Source organism: Boleophthalmus pectinirostris, unplaced genomic scaffold (genome assembly GCF_026225935.1).
Source record: "Boleophthalmus pectinirostris isolate CB_2022bp ecotype Guang Dong unplaced genomic scaffold, ASM2622593v1 HiC_scaffold_3, whole genome shotgun sequence".
Classification (NCBI taxonomy): Eukaryota; Metazoa; Chordata; class Actinopteri; order Gobiiformes; family Gobiidae; genus Boleophthalmus; species Boleophthalmus pectinirostris.
This window is the reverse complement of record NW_026571299.1, coordinates 25,836,458-25,853,974: the sequence shown is the minus strand read 5'-3', so window position 1 is coordinate 25,853,974 and position 17,517 is coordinate 25,836,458. Positions and strand designations below refer to the sequence as shown.

The 17,517-nt window shown below is 35.6% G+C and overlaps 3 protein-coding genes across 4 annotated transcripts; 2 read left to right on the top strand and 1 right to left on the bottom strand.

Moving 5' to 3' along the window:
• Nucleotides 1-70: 70 nt before the first annotated feature.
• On the top strand, nt 71-3,039 carry LOC110171332 (EEF1A lysine methyltransferase 3). Its single transcript, XM_020937034.2, has 3 exons — nt 71-241; nt 322-433; nt 1,577-3,039. Exons 1-3 carry the CDS (start codon nt 86-88, stop codon nt 1,963-1,965), a joined length of 657 nt encoding a protein of 218 aa, XP_020792693.1. The 5' UTR covers nt 71-85; the 3' UTR covers nt 1,966-3,039.
• Nucleotides 2,625-10,047, top strand: LOC129411014 (uncharacterized). Of its 2 annotated transcripts, XM_055160445.1 has the most exons (4): nt 2,625-2,763; nt 3,515-3,640; nt 4,179-4,269; nt 4,921-10,047. In XM_055160445.1, the coding sequence occupies exons 3-4, from the start codon at nt 4,187-4,189 to the stop codon at nt 9,014-9,016; spliced, it is 4,179 nt and encodes a 1,392-aa protein (XP_055016420.1). In that variant the 5' UTR covers nt 2,625-2,763; nt 3,515-3,640; nt 4,179-4,186; the 3' UTR covers nt 9,017-10,047. The 2 variants fall into 2 exon arrangements, with proteins under 2 accessions (XP_055016420.1, XP_055016421.1); XM_055160446.1 differs by lacking the exons at nt 2,625-2,763; nt 3,515-3,640 and having other exon boundaries at nt 4,036-4,269.
• A 208-nt stretch (nt 10,048-10,255) lies between these two features.
• Nucleotides 10,256-17,511, bottom strand: cnpy2 (canopy FGF signaling regulator 2). Its single transcript, XM_020937022.2, has 5 exons — nt 12,896-17,511; nt 12,702-12,817; nt 11,845-12,039; nt 11,245-11,341; nt 10,256-11,167 (listed from the first exon to the last, which is right to left on the bottom strand). The coding sequence occupies exons 1-5, from the start codon at nt 12,993-12,995 to the stop codon at nt 11,124-11,126; spliced, it is 552 nt and encodes a 183-aa protein (XP_020792681.1). The 5' UTR covers nt 12,996-17,511; the 3' UTR covers nt 10,256-11,123.
• Nucleotides 17,512-17,517: the final 6 nt, after the last annotated feature.

The following is a 17,517-nucleotide window of genomic DNA, read 5'->3' as shown; positions in this document are numbered from 1 at the left end:
GCGCTCTTTCATCACATGCGTAATGTTGGTGCATGGATAGACCTAAATAAATAGCCGTAATATTTTGTTATTATTTACATAAGAAATGAATGGAGAAGTAGACGACCCATTTCCCGTTGAGGACTGTCTTTTCGAGGAGACATTTTCCAACGATAGCGTGTACAATATATGTGGACAAGAGCTGCGAATAAAGCAAGTGTTTGGGGCCAACCTCGGCGTGGCTGCTCCGGTCTGGGAAGCAGTAAGAGGACACAACTTAATAGACAAATATTTAAAATTTGCAGTGTGGGTTGTGTATTGTGTCATTTTATCTGTTTTAAGGCGATACAGCTGAGTAATTACCTGGTAGAGCAATCCGTGGAACTGAAGGGGAGGCGCGTAATTGAACTGGGAGCTGGCACAGGATTTTTGGGCATCTTTGCGGCGCGACTGGGTACGTGTATGAAAGTATGGATCAACAATGAATATTACAATATTTATCAACTCTCTGGTACCCTAACAGTAATTTAAAATAAGTCTACAGCGAGTGTTTTAACCACTTCTTTCTATTATGCAGGACTGAAGCTCTTCCCAGCACCAAACTTAATAAGATTTAAAGATGTACAATGTGACTTTTCAGGTGGAGGGTCTGTCACCTGCTTGTCTCTATTGAGATCTTATTTCTTTGTTCCAGAGTACAGCATTAAACTTGTCTACCACCGGACAGTTAGCACCAGGCCTAGTTACAGGCCATATCTGTAGACAACCCTGCTCACATCTTCTTTAATTAAGCCCTTTTTGAGAGAAGAAAGACATTTTTCAGAAAATCTTTTCCAGAAACATTACGTGTAAAAGTGCACATTTAAGAAGACAGCCCGTGAAAGAAGAAAAAAATAAAGAAGGCAAAAAGTGGCAAGATAAATGAGAAACAAAAGAATATATATTTTATTCTTTCTTTGGATAAAACACCACCCTAAGGATAAAGATGTACTATGTAACTTTTCAGTTTTCAGTTTATGAAGCGCCTCAAGGACTCGCAGAATAAAATTATAAATGTTTTAATAATGCCTGAGCAGAGCAGTGTCAAGTTCACTTCTGAACACTGGCAGTATTGGAGGAACTGCTTATATGGTCTATAAACCATTATCCATCTTATTGTTTTGTTTGTCTCTGTTTTTAAATGGCCCATTGGAGTCTGAAATAAATCTTGATTGATTGATTTTCAGGCAGATGGTCCATCACCTCATTATCTTACATACATTTTTGCTTTGCCTGTAATGCTAGAATGCATGGCATTCTATTTACCATTTTGCAATTTATTCAGTTGGTAACATGAACGACCAGTTCTCTTGCTCATGAATATATTGAATATTGCATTCATACTGCATAAGTGGGGTTGCTTCTCCACAGATTTGACTTAATTGTGACTTGGGCTAGTAGCATCACTTGCTTGTTTCCATGGAGAAAGAGAAAAATATCTAACCTTTTATAAAATGTTATATATTTAATTATTAAACAAATTGAAATGATTTCAATTCCTGTTCCATTTTTATTTCTATGTAATAATAGTTTTACAAACATTACATTTTCCTTTCAGGTGCGGTGGTGACCCTCACAGACCTGCCCATAGCTCTTCCTCCTCTACAGGCTAACGTCAGCGCTAACATGCCCCCTGGTGGCTGGACCTCTGCTCCCTCAGTCCTGCCTCTGTCCTGGGGTACAGACCATCTGACTTTCTCCTCGGACTGGGACCTAGTTTTGGGTGCTGACCTGATCTACCTCCCGGAGACCTTCCTGTTACTGGTGGAGACGCTGGTTCACCTGTGCCACAGTGGGACAGTGGTGTTTTTCTGCTCCAAAATGAGAACAGAGCACAAAACAGAGGAGTTTTATGAAGAGTATTTGCCTACGAGGTTCAGAGTGGAGCTGGTGCAAAGGGACGAACTGCAGAATATAAACATTTACAAAGCAACTCTTAGGACATAACAAATAATGGAAGAAGCACATTGTTACAAAAAAGTTATTTGGTTTGTTGTGTGCTTCATTAAGCCACTGTGTATTAGGGTTGCAACAACTAATTAGACTAATCATGACTAACTGATACAAGAACACATTTTGTGACTTGCAATTTATACGCAATTTATCTATAAATATTGCGCCCAGTTTCAGTCAGCATCTTTTTGTGCAGGCTCAATAATAGTACAGTTGGCAGCCTCACTTCAACCTATCTCCCCCAGGGCAGCTGTCGCTACAGAAATAGTCCCAAGTGTGGGATTTGAATGAATAATGCCTTTTCAGTACAGCATTTTCAGAGACTTATCATGTTATAAAGCCCAATGCAAATGTAGGGCGTTATTATTACCACAAATCCAGTAATTTACCACACAATAAATGCAAGGTAAAAAGATTTCTAATGTAGTTATCTCGATACAGTTTTGAAAACAATAAATGCAGGTTATATTATGTATTGGCATATGACAGTAACTTTGTGTACTAGAATTCTTGTGATTCAAATTCAAATTTGCAGAGCTAACATTATAAAAACATTGTAATAATTGCTGATAATCGATTCACCTTTATCCCATGGAAAACAATGTGTGGTATCCGTCCATTCACAGCGCTGTCTGCCTCTGGACTGTGCTGATGTGGGATTTCTGTTCAGGGGGAAAGCCTGTTTGTTCCGCTAAAGAGATTTAAAGAAAGAGGCGCTCCACATCCGCTAAAGCTAACGCTACCTCACTCTGTACCAAAGCAACTACCAAACAACAAGGACTTAATTAGAATGTAAGGATTTTATCTACACTTTTCCTTTTAAAGTGAATTTTTGTTTTTTATGTCTTTGTATTTTGATTTGAATGTATATTTCCTATTCTGCAAAGCACTTTGAATTACTTTGTGTATCAGTAGTGCAATACAAATAAATGTGCCTTGCCTGCTCCCATTCACAACTCTAATCAAATACCTAAATTATTAAAGTAGAATAAACAAAGGCAAAAGTAAAAAGTAGATTCATAAACTAGATATGCATGCATCTTTAAATAAGGGTCTGACTAAATGCTATCCACCAAGTCAAGAATCATTATATTCAATCTAAAAGTGTGTATAAGGAGTGTATTCCATTTTTTCCTTCTTTTTATTCCATTACTATGTGTATCCTCAAATCAGCAAGTGTAATATTAATTAATATATTTACAATTACAGAAATATTTTGCATGATGTTTAACTTTTTGATTTGGCTTTCACGCCTTATTTTCAGAAAGCAGAATGAGCTACTCACTTTATGTTGCCAGATTCTATGAAGGAAACCAGTTGGAAACCAGACAACAGACAATACTTATTTTAGTGTCTTCAATATGACAACTTACGGGATCTACATTAATACTTCCAATAACCAAGTTCTCACAAGTTCTTACTTTGCTACAGAGCTATAAAAACAACCATTAATGTTATTATGACTTCACAATGTCTAATGATGAAAGATATAACCCAGTGTTGCCAGATCTGCTGCATAATGTGCATGTTGTTGTTGCTTTAGTGAAGAGGGAGGCTGTGTGACTGAGTGGGAGTGACCTCGTCCAGAGCCCATTTAAAACACTTCATCCTCTTTGGAGTTCACAATTTCAACAAGAACTGGAGTTTTGTACCTCCTCATGTGCTATAGGTAAGTCATATTTTGAAAAATTATTCTAAACTGGTGTAAATGTTGAGGCACAATTTGACCTGTGATGATTTAATTTTCACTCAATTATAACAGAACCAAACCAGTGTTCTTATTATTTACAATATATGGTATAAGAACTTTAAAATCACTTCCACCACTTTGTCATGACTATATTTAAAACTGTAACATTTCAAGAGTATGATTGACATATTTACCATATTTTAGATAATTGTACTGCTTACAATCTCATGTGTGAACTCATTTCATATCTAGTATCATATCTAAAAACTGCTAGTACAGCACAAAGGGACTACATATATCAACACAGTGAGATAATTAGTAGTTGGACTTGTTTTAGTTTATATACACAGGGCTTGTTTTGCTTATCGCACTTAACTCCCACACAGTTTCTCACTGTTTTTATGTTATTTCTATATTCTTATTTCTACTGCTACTTTTCACCTCCATTATAACCTTTTTTTTAAAAAAATCACAACATCTTTTCTTCATTACTTGTCATATTATTTGTATTCGACAGAGTTAAAGATGGATTTCTGGGCAGAGAACCAAGGGCATTTGCCTCAATACAGCAAGTACAACACTCTACCTTCAAGAAGCTGCTCACAAAAGTAGGTGAAAAAGCCTATAATGATGTATATGTATATATGTGTGTGTGTGTGTGTGGGTGGGTGGGTGTGTGTGTATATATATATAGGCCCTAACGTTACTTTTATTTTTAATCTGGTTCTTAGGACTAAATGTAGGCTAAAACTAAACCAGAACTAAATTAATGATTGGGGCTATTTAAGCTTATAGGTCTATGTTATATTTTTGTCTATATTACAAACAATTTATTCTTGTGAGGTTTAAGCCATGTTATAATGTTATCTCATCAGAAAGATAGAGTTGAGTAATTCTTGTTTATTAGTCTGTCTATATCTTCAAAGATTATCCAAAAAACATCCAAATGATTAGTCAAGGTGCATGAAGTTCAAAAAAACAGTGGAGTATCACCACATGACATCACAAGGTGGAACAGAGTGTTGTCTGTTTGAGAGAAGAACTCAACCTAAATATGCAGGGTTTGTGTTAAACATGTGTGAATGAAACAAAACACAATGCCATGTCTGTTTGTAATAAGGAAACAACATTAGAACATAGATCAGAAAATAGCATAATGTAGACCTTTTAAATATAATGACCATAACTGTGTTTTAGTGCAAGATAAAGTGGCCACAAGTACACTTTGCCTTGAATATAATATCTCATTTTGTTTCCAGCTACCATGACAGACAACCACCACCTCAATATCAAGCCTACTGTGAAGATCAGAGGGGCAAAACCATTGATTCTGGATATTACTGGCCTCCACGAGACACCTCAAACTGGTCAAGCCAAGAATCTGCAGCTCCAACATCTCCTGTACAATTCCCCTTTAACCTAGATCATCCAATTCAGCATTACCACGGTGACCAGCGTCAAGAACTTCAAGACTGGACACCTTATCAGCACCAAGAGAGGGGCTTTCAACAGGAGGGGTGGTCCTACAACCCGGTTCACTACAAACGCGAAATCTCCAGGAAGAATGACAACAATTTTAGGGAGTTGGAGGCTTGGGCATTACGCTATAGTCATTCACTACCAAGAAGAAGACGCATCGAGGCAGGACTGAGAGGTGCAATGCAAGATAATATAGAAAGAAGAGATATGCAGATGACAAATATGCAAGATTCAACACTGCGGGATAGGGCAAGCAGGCAGCAAGTGATTAACAGTTATCAAACTATGCCACAAAGACAGAATTTGGAGGTTAAAAACGAGCTTAGCTATCAAACCAAGGTGTACAGTCAACCTCCAAATTATAATGCCCCACCACCCTACAGTGTCCAATATAGGAGTGTTTTGACGCCACAGAAGTTAGTGAAACAAAGCTACGAGTTGCCGCAAATTGTAAATAAGACAGAAAAAGAGTTAAATGAGAAGTTCCCTATAAAAGGACTAGATATTTTGCAAGAAAATCGGCAAATGGTGCAAAGAAGACCAAGCAGTAACGCAGCTAAAGTTATAGAAGGCAGAAAGTTTCAGTTGAACAAAAAAGCGGGAGGTTTGACAATCTTTTGTTTAGTGTCACGAATCGCTGATACAGAACCAGACAGTTTGCCAGTTTCACCGAAGCAAAGTGAAGTTCCGAGTCCGAAAGCTAGCAGCGTTTGCCAACCGCTGAAGCTCGCAGACGAAGTTGATTTCAAAATTCCAACAACTACTACGAAACATATAAGAAGTCCTTTCTCGAAACTGCAAGCGATACCGATTTGTAAAGAGTCGCTGTCCAAGATGGCGGGCAAAAACATGCAGAAATCAAATGACGTTTCTGTAATTGATAAGCTGGCCGCTAAATTTCCATTGTGGAGGAGACCTAGTTTTACAAGCAGTTCGGACACAGACAATGCACCCACAACTTCCCCGAAAGAAACCTTGGATAGAAACGTACAAGATCAAGGAAAAAACTCAAAATCTGATGTAGAAAGTCAAAGAGAAGGTCCTAAAGATGGCGATCAAGATAATGACTCAAAATCTAATGTAGAAAGTCAAAGAGTAGGTACTAAAGATGGTGACGCTACGCCAGTTGACACCACATGCGTTGTGGTCAAAATGGACTTGTTAAAAGCGCCAACGAAGCAGCAAGTTCAGTGTTTAAACTCAGAAAATCAAACTAAAACTGAAGAAAATTTAGCTGGCGTGACTACACAACACAACCAGGATATCCAGACCGAACAGCAAGATTCTAATAACGCAGAGGCCTTCAAAACATTAGCAGAACAATCTAAGAGCGAAGATGCAGTTGAGAAAACAAAAAGTGAACCTTTCTTGCCACCAAATTCCGAAACATTGAAAGAGCGTGCAAAGAGAATATGTGGGTTACGTGAATCTACAATGATCCAACTGCAAAACAATTTGACGAAGCAAAGTTACGAAACAAATGAATTGAAAGACGAAAGTTCAGATCAGAAAGAATTGGTACTAAATGTGTCTACCATAAGTAAAAGTGAAAATTTGCAAACGTTACAAGTTAGTAGCTGCAAAGGTGAGGAGATGGAGAGGAGTAGTGACATTTTTGAGGTTGGTAAGTCCGAAGAAAGTATTACGAAACCTGACAAAGGCTTTGAAACAGACAATGAAGTACAGAGATTCAAAATGGCGAAGAGTCCAGAACAAGAGTCAGTTGTTGAAGCTATAAGTGAACAATGCAAGGAGCCAGATGAGATGAATGATTCAGCAGATATTTCTACATTGGAATTGATCGAACAAGAAGGAGATAATGACATTTTGACAACCCTGAATGAAAATTGTAACTTGAAACAACATTTAGAGAATATAGCTTGGAAACTGCTCCAATCGGAAGTTGAAGAAGACAAAGAAGGATTAAGTGACAATAAAAATGATGCAACACAAACTGTTTTGACAGTCGCAAAAGTTGAACATTTGTCTGAAAATATGTCAGATTTACAAGACCAGGATGTTAAGGAAGTTAGTGAAGAGAGTTCTGATCTAGTTGAGAACGTCGCAAATGGCAAACCAGGTGAACTGAAATGCCCAGTCAAAATTGATCACGAAATTGACACAAATGAGTTAGAAATGCGTGAAGTAACCAAGGATATGCAAGAACTTGACAGTGGACAGAAAGAGGATGCACCAACTTTGGAACAATCAGAAAATGAGTTAAACCAATGTGTAAAAGTAACAGAGACAGCTAATGTTGAACTGTATGGAGGTGATACGGCTGAAGGCAAGTCTGTTCTTAAAGATGGTCCCAGTTGCAGTACAGAAAGCAGTCAAAATGGTGATGAAGCTATCGAAGGGGCTACAAGAGATTTCAAGATTCAAGAAAAGAGAGTAGAAACTGTCAATGAGATACATACACATACACAAAGTGAAGTACTGGATGAATCTACAAAAAAAGAACAGTCAGATGTCATAGAGCAAGAAGATATTTCAATAGCATCAAGTGAAAACACAAAAGATTTTGAAGAAAGTGAAAATGAGAAGCAATTCAGCTGTAGAAATAAAGTTTGCACAAATGAAGAAGAGTGTATCACTAAGAAAAGCACTGAGGAAACACAGTTAGGTGCCGATGAAGGAATTAAACCAGCAACTTTGACAGCTCCGAAAGTAGAAATACTGTCAGATGCTGAACAAAAAGCAGGAAAAGAGGAAGAAAAAGTAAATCTAACAGATAGCAAAAATGATGGATTTTCTGTAGACAATGCGATTTCAAGTAATTTGGAAATGGAGAAAACCATAGAACTAAATGATAATACAGAATTTGATCAAGAGAAGAGTGAAATTTGCACAAAAGACACAATCATTTCATTTCAAAATTTAGAAGCTGATCATTTGGAGATCAATCACAAGGAGGAAGTGGTAAAAGATATAAATCAGTTTGATTTGCAAAACAAGGAAGAGAGATTAGAGGAAATAACTGGTGCAGAACTAAATTCAGATACAGCTGCCATTTTCATTGAAGACAATAAACAAGCAAATGAAATTGAAATGCAAAAAGATATGGATTTAAAGGAACAAATTCTGGATGAAATTGGAAAAATAGATGCATCAGATTGCGATTTTAATGATTTTAACTTGGAAGAGTGTGAATGGGACGATGATATAGTTGACGATAATATTATGAAAGATAGACTAAATGCTAAAGATCCTCATAATGAAATTTGCCCATCTACAAAAAGTGAGGACATTTTACAACCCCAAGGTCATTCCTCTGACAAAGATATTACAGGTTCTCACGTGGTTTGCCAGCCAGATTCAAATGTAAACACTACATCTACAGATATCTCAGAACAGTCTCATCCGTCAGCTTCTACTACTGATAACGATAATTGTGAAACTGCTTGCTATGAAGAAGAGAGGAAATATCCTAAATCTTTATGGGACGCAGTCAATCGTATCAGAAAGCACACCGCACCAGATTCTGAAAACGAAGAAGAAGAGGTTATAGATAATTGGGATAGAGAGAGCTTAGTTAGTGTAGAAAGTGTATGTGAGAACGGCGTGAAACAAGGCAATATAGATTTGATGCAGTCAGAGCTTTGGTATGATGATATGAATATGCAAGATGAGACCCTTTCTCAGTGCAGTAACAGTAGTCAGGGGTCAGATGGAACTATAGTGGATGATGAATTGGGAGTAACAGAAATGACAAATGTTGAATGTATTGAAATCTGTGATGAGGATCAAAGCAGTGATGGAGAGGGACACAATGCCTCAGAAAATGAAAATACAATAAACCAAAATCAGACTGAAGAGAGTCCTGATGAGGGATTAGATAAACAGGCAGAAAAGTCTGAAGATATTATGTTGTAATGCAATAGTGCCACAGCAGTAAGGCAAGGCAAGGCAAGTTTATTTGTATAGCACAATTCGTACACAAAGTAATTCAAAGTGCTTTACAGAATAAGAAATACATTAAAATCATAATAAAAACAAATCAAAACATAAATAATCATGAGTAGATCATAATTAAATTATGGTGTAACTTTCTGATGGAGCTGATGATGCTTGTCTCTGTGGTAAAGTTTTCTATGGTTTGTCTCGATTGCTGCATTGATTCAATTAAAGTCGTTTGTAATGCTAAAGAAATTCCTTGAAAACCATGCATTTTACTGTGAGCAGAGTCGCTGTCTCCACAGATCTGACCAGCCTGGTAGTTTCACCTGCTTGTTTCATTGGAATTAGAGAATTAGAGAGTTTAATGTCACAGTATGAAACATTCTGGGCAAAGCAATAACAATTCAATGGAGATAAGCAAGTGGCTGACAAAGTTATATAATACAACATTCATTTGTATGTACTAGATGTTTCTGGCTTTAATTTTAATTACTTACAAAGATAGCATTGCTGTAAATTGTATTAATGAAGTAAGAGTAATCTAACTTTAAATAATAATACTTAGTAAAAGTAGAAATCTAAATATTTACTTAAGACTGCACAGTGGGCGTATTATCCAGCTAAAGGTACTTGTTTTGTGTTTGTGTGTGTTGTCTATGGACAAAATATTAAACTTACAATACAACATAATATCCAGCTCTCTGTGTAGAATGATCATAGGGTTGTGAGCCATGCTTTTTATAATGGGCTTAATTGGTTAAGAATTACAGATGTACTACCATATGACACCCTATAAAAAGGGCAACTGTTTCCTGCCCAAAATATACAAAACAATGATTCGTTTTTTGGTTTATATATTTGTATAGGATTCCAACTGAATAAAATATTGTCCATGTAAAATATATTGTTCTAATGACCTTAAATTGGTTCATTTTTAATCGACAATTGTTTGACAACTATTTAGATATGTGTAGCACACCTTTCTGCAGGTATTATTACTGACTGTTAAAGTGATATTCAAATAATCCATGAAACACTTAGTTATACAAAATTGTAAAATAAAGTGTGAATGAAGATATCAGATTTTTGTGCTTTTTGTTTCATAATTTATCACCCTTAAATAACTTTTTAACTCACAAAACTTAACTGTTCTACATATGGAGCTAGTGCTGCTCATGTCATATCATTGAACTTTTAAATTAATATAAAAATGGATGCGGATGTTGTACAAATGTATTTGGTTTTAAAGACAAAACAAGGTGAGAAAACTTACAAAGTTCATATAAAAAAAGATTTTCAGGAAATTTTCACATAAGAGGCTAAGTTCATTTCACAAAATCCTCACAGACAAAAAACACTAAATTTAAAAGGGTTTTTAACCACAATACCAGCAATAGCGCTCTCTGGTGGAAAGTAATGGACGTACAGTATATAATAAGGGACATATTCTGCCATAAATTTGCTAATTTTCTATGAATTTATGTTAATTAATGATATAATAAAAATTCCAATACTGATTTTGAGACTGAAAACAGTATACATTTCCTTTAAGCAAAAATAAAATAAGACAAAATGATCCAAATGTTTTATGTAGCCGTTAATGATCCCACTAGTAAACTACACAACAACTGTATAAATAAAAGTTCAAACATTAATGAGACAGTCTGGGTGGAAGGAGTGTAAGTTTGTCATCCTAATATATTTAGATACTAGGGCTGCAAACTTTTGTAAAGGGAATGTAATGTTACCATTCTATTGTTTTTTTTTTGTTTTTTTTTCAAACCATAATTCATTTCACAGTGCACATTTTAAATTTGTCCAAGAACAATGACAATTGAGAGAAGACTGAAATATGAACAGATAAACTAATACAAGAATCCCACGCTTTTCAGAACGCGAAGTCTCCTTATTAAATAATACTTTCTGGGAGTTTCCTGGGTGAGATAGTTTTAAATAACAATATTGGTTGTGAATAAATGTTAAGGCATTAATGCTCTTCTCATAAACTGACCAAAGTGAACAAAACTTGAGGTTTTACAGCACCAGGTGTCTCCATTTCAGAGGTCTGAGCAGAAGCCATGTGTCAAAGCTCATCATGGGGGATGTTCAAGGCATGGTCACACAGATCTGTTAACAAAAGGGTATCCAGTAAATACAAATAAAATCATATGTAATTGTAAAGAAAATAAAAGGTAGAAACATACCCGTTCTTTTGCTACAGAGATGATCTTTGACGTTTTCCATTTCATGAGAGAAAAATTCGATCAGTTCATCTTCGTGCTGCTCCACTATGGTCTCACACTGAAGGAAAACGAGAAGACCAGAGGCTATTGGTAAAGATTGCAAAAGATGACGTGGAAGTACTACTGAAATAAAGTTTTAAACTGTAATTTGGCATGAATAAATTGTAGCTGAATATAAAGTAATGGAAATGGCTTTACTGCATGCAAAGCAGGATCTATGCCATTACTATAATTATTGTACACTGTCCCACTGAAAACTATTAAATATGAGTAATGTGCCAACACTGATATGGTCTGTATCTGTTAAACAATTCATATTTCTCCCTCATCCCATATTCCCATATGCCTCATATTCCCTCTTATGAAGAACTGCCTTAATGAGAGATGCAAAATGCAAAATGCTATAATACGTAATAAGCTTCCATCTCTACTAAATGTCTAGGCTACAGCTGGTGTTACTGGTAATGTAACTACTACTTCTGCAAAAAACAACTACTAATACTATAATTTTACAATATTATTGTATTGTATTTTATTGTTATTTTCACAAGCATCACTCACTGCAAACTTTAAGCTGGCAGTGACTCTGGAGTCCAGTGAGGCCTCGGACAAGTCCAGACTTTCACCGGTCCGAGACTTGATCCTGACGTAGGTTTTTCTCTCAGAAGAATCCACCACCTCCCCATAGTCCTCCATCCGCTCACACACAGACTCCATCAGGTCCAAGAGGTTTCCTTCAGAACGCGCCAGAGGGACCTAAAGAAAAACAAACAGGGTCATAAATAATATAAAAAACAACACACATACCTTACCATACCTTAAATCATTCCCATACATTTAATACTTTTCTCATACAGAGCAGTATAAATATAGATAGTAAAAATAATAAAAATTTAGAGGGAAAAATATCACAATCTGCCATTAATATCAGCCTCAAAATTTAATCAGTATCGACAACTGCCATGAAAAATAAAACATCTTAGCTGAAAAAAAAATCTGTCTGTTTAGCCAAAATCTCTAAGTCTATAATAACTTTTTGTTTTACATTTTTAATCATACCAGCATTGTCTAGTAAGCTTAATTATTAAAGGTTCTATATCACGCAAAATTGACTCTTGTGAGCTTTAAGCCAAGTTAGAATGTTGTTACCTCATCAAACGCATACAGGGAGTTGTGTTTTATTTTGTTCACAAATGTTTGAGTGACCTTTTATGATTATGATTAAGCGATTAATGGACTTGAATACTGATCAGTTTTTTTAAATCAAACTATTTCATGATAATAATAGACTAAATATAGATTTTTTCCACTTGAAAGTTGTAATTCATTAGTGTGTATGGTAAATTGATTAGAATATTTATGACTAACTTGAACCATGACTTTATAGGCCTTATATATCATTCATAAACAGGACTCACCTCTCTGATGGACTGGCTCCCATCGGGGTTGATCCTGAATGACCCGGTCTGGACTGTCTTTTTGGGGTCTACCTGCGAGATCGCCCACTCCATCTCATCCACAAGGGCCCTGCAAGCTGAGAGCAACAGATACCCCCAAAATTAAGACTATTATTCACGTAAATATGCACGTACATCAATGAAAATAAACCTACCTCCACATCTAATGTCCTGGGGCTGCCTGGCTGCTTGGGTGAAGTCCAGGAGGAGAAATAAAATCGCGATTTGCACAAAAAATACAAACAAATCTCTCATCTTTTCACCTGAATCCAGCAGTGATGAGTACGAGTCAGCAGCACTGTAAGATAGAATTTACTGCCCAAATAAGACGTTTTTTATTTTCAAAACTTATCTAAAGCGCTAGCAATGATTGACAGATAAAATCCAACCGAAACCGGTGAATTCAGTGACTTTTGTACGAACTTTAAAGCTTTGAATCAGTGTTTTCTACTCCACAGATGTCCACGCTGGTGAAATCTGGTGACGTAGACAGCGTAAGGACAAAAAGGAAGTGATCAGCGCCCCGCGTGGAGAGGAAGGTGCGAGCGTCCCCGTTACCAAGGAAACAGAAAAATTCTTCCTAAAATGAATTGTTATTTAAAAGTGCACTATGTAACTTTCCTTTTGGAAATTTAATCTACTTATCTACTATCCCCATGGAGACAAGCGGGTGATGGCACCGGGCCAAGTCTGTGGAGAAGCGTCCCTGTCTGCTTGCTGTAAGAATAGATGTTTTTCAAGTTATTTTTGAGCAATTAAATACCTACAGGATAAATAATTTAATGCCAAACTGTGTAATATTCCAGGGAAAGCAATAAGACCCCCAGGGAGACAAGTAGGTGGCAGACCAATCCTTACCAGAAGAGTTAAATAACTTTTTAGGTAATAAATAAAAATACACAGTCAAATGGTAAATGGTCACATTTTTATATAGAGCTTTTCCACCTTCAAGGCACTCAAAGCTCTTTATAACAGGGAACCACTCACCCATTCACACACACATTCACACACCAGTGTACATAGACACACCAGCCACACTGTGGGTCAGTGGATCTGACAGCTCACTGAGCTACTGCTGCCCACACAGTACAAGTAATAACACGATTATGGAAAATTTTAGAATTTACTGTTAATAAGAGAAAATGTATAAAGACAATAATTGAAGTTGATCGAACAGTAAATTCCAATGAATATGACATTAGGATATTTTCTCATTTGTATGTTGAGTAGAGTCACTTACACAGCTTGTAGTGTGTATTATAAAACATGTACCACTTTGTGCTGCATCCCTGGAATTGGAGTGGTGCAATTTTCTGGAACGATAGTGGGATATATAGACGATGCTATAATAAAGAATAATTACTGCAATATATCATTTACCTTTCCCACATCATATGTACAAATTTTTATTAAAAAAATGTTTTTAAACTTTTTATGTCAACATTTTATTCATGTTACTATTCAAAACTTATAAATCTCAAAACATCATAAAATTCTTATAATGGTTTTACAATTTTAAATAACAGTACAATGGCTTTCAACGATCCAATTTATATTGATAAAGTACATAATTTTTCTCAATGTAACAATGTATATACAAATACAATTAAATATGTTTTATTGAAGGGAATAAAAACATCAAAAACTCAGAAAAGAGATCTCCCAAAATTGGAATTGGACAAACAACTTTTCACTGGCTGGATTTCAAAATAAAAGCATAATTTCAAAGTTTTAAGTGCTCAGTGTTTTAAAGCTTGGCATTTCAGAGCAGTACAATATTTGATCAAAAGGAATGAGTCAAATGAAAAACAATGTCACACACTAGACAAACATTTAGATTGTACTTGGATGACAAGGTGCTTTTTCAAATCCCATTTTGGTAAATATCTGTTTGAAAAAGAAGTATAGTTTAAAACTAACTGGTTCTAGGAGTGTAAGTTTAAACTCACAGTTGGTCAAAAAAGAAGAAGAAGAAAAAAAAAAGATTTTGCAATTAATTTTGTCAATAAATAAATGCCATATTTGACATTTTCTTATGACTTCTATAATATTCAACAACAAACATAATATGTAGTCTGGAGAATAAATATATTCAAGTCAAACTACTTCATGTTAGTAAAACTTAAAAAAACAACAATAAAAAAATGTATTAAGGAATAAGGCACTAAAATGTGAAAGCCATCATTTAAAATAGAACTTAAGGTAAGCTTGAAAACTATGATCTTGAAATGCCCAAATTGCCTTTTTGTGTTGTAAGTAAGCACGTTAGTTAATCATTTTTGTACAGTGTGTTTATTCTAGTTTTTTTTCTATGAAAGCAAAAAAATATATATATATAAATTTGAAAATGATATGTGGTGTTTTGTCAACAGTTTTATTTTTTACATGGTTTCGATACTGGTTCAGAAATGCTTTAATGTGCTTTTAGTCTGCATTCACATTCACACACACGCACCACATCTAAACTGGAACTAAACCAGTTCTAGACAGAACCAGGACTGAACTGAGGCTAGACCAGGACCAAACAAAGTCTGGATCAGGACTAAACTCATGATTAAACCAGGACAAAACCAGTGTGAATGCAGCTTTAGTGGAGGTAGAGCACTTGACTTGACATGTTGTTCTCAGCTCAGAGCACCAAACAAACCATACTGCAGCTGCCTGTTTCTGTTTAATTATGACACAATGTAAAGTATTAATGATAGTAACAGCATAGTTGTCACAGTCATAGTAGTAGTAAGAGTAGTTGTAGGAGTATAGGAGTGCAGTAGAAGTAGTAGTAATAGTAGAAGCAGAAATAGTAGTTGTTCGTGCAGCAGTTATAGTAGAAACAGTAATGGTAGTAACAGTTATAGTACAAGTATAGTTTTTGCAGCAGTAATTGTAATAGAACTTGGTATCAGAAACTGGTAAATACTTGTGCGGCAAGTCCACGATGATATCCACACTTTCCCAAGAACAGAACAGACTGTGGTGGTCCCCCATAGTCTAGAATTCTCCTCCATAGTCTAAAAAGAACATGGACTAAACGTCTCACTTTGTTGCTCCATATATAACATAATGAGTAGGTATACTGTTCAAAAAGACTGCTTAAATATCTGTAAAATACAGACAATAAGTGACATTTAAACTCCACAAATGGTAAGAAAGAAAATTATGAATGTAGAAAGTATTTGTGCTACCATAATCTGAACAAAATTTATAGGAAACACTGGATATATCTGTTTTTTTATACCCAGAGATACAGCCATTTATTCATTTTTTTAAGTTTGAGGGGGGGGGGTTCATGTGAAAGAAAGGAGGTCATCTATCATTTAGAATTAAATCACATTTCTCTCAGTCTCAACTCAGATGAACAGAGTTTAGTGCTTTGCTCATTGATTCTGCAGAAATCTGATGTTTTTCAGTCCCATGTGATATACTTTTCCTTTTTTTCCTCCTAAGCAGCCACATTTGTTTTGATGTAGAAGGACAATGTGTGTCCCAGATTAGCTAATCCCCCTCAATCACGCCCTTCTGACCAGATGCACATCTTCATAAAGTACTGAAGAAGTGTGTTTTCTGGATCCCAGTCAAGGTTAATACATTTGTCACACGAGTGTCAGATGACTTTTAAATGAATACCAAGTTTGGTATTTACCATCTTAAACTCTCCACTAGTTTATCATTAGGCTAAAAAAATTCTATGAGGTATGGCAACACGATCCCGAGTTCTAAGAAATAGAAAGTAGAAATAGGAATAGCAGTAATAGCAGTAGTAGTAGTAGTAGTAGTAGTAGTAGTAGTAGTAGTAGTAGTAGTAGCAGCAGCAGAAGTAGTAAATACTAGTAGTACTTTCTTGATGGTGCCATGGCATGTATTTAGCTCAAAGTCCTCACTTGGTTTACATAGTACCATTTGTTTGACTGTAGTTCGGCTGTAGTTATCTGTCTGTATCTGTGACATCTACGTCCATGTCGTTGAGCAGATAAATGTCAATATGACGAGACAAAGACACGGGAATCTGAAAGAAAAGAAACAAATGTTAAAACTTGAGATATGGCTGCTAAGAATTACAGTATTCACCACATTTATTAGGGAAAATGATAGAGTTATAGGGGGGTATAGGGTGGGTTCACACTTGTCCTGGTTTGAGCCCAGTCTAGTCCTGATTTGACCTGGTTGGGTTCTAGTCCTGGTTTAGTTCCAGGTTTAGTCCCAGGTTAAGTCCCAATTTTGATGTGGTGTGTACAAGTGTGAATGCACACTTAAAGATATCAAACACAACAAAATATTTATATGGGAATCAAAGTTTTTACATATAAATTGTAATTTAAATTAAGCAACATTAGTGTCAAAAAGAAAATACACAATAGAATTCTTATCATAATAGTGACAAAAATATTGACAGGTGATTTGAAAGTTTTGATAAAGTAATATTTATTTGGATCACTTTTGTTGCTCACCTGGAGTTGGTAACTACGTCCAAAATTTAGTTTAATCCTGAAAATATCTCAAGAAAAAACAGAATGTACTATGTGCTCCACTTGTAGCAATTAATTTGTTTTAAAGTTAAAGTAGTAAAATCAAATAGATTTCAAATTAGATTTTAAAGTTGCTAACGAACAATAAAGAATACGCAACAAATGTCTTAGTTCACAATAATTACTTTTATTTTGCACAAAATCAGTGCCATTTTAATCAGTAAAAAGCAGATACATTTTTTCTTTATGCTTTTAGCTCTGAGCTGGTAACAGTTTGATAGTGTGAGGAATGGCTTTGCAACTGGTATAGTAGT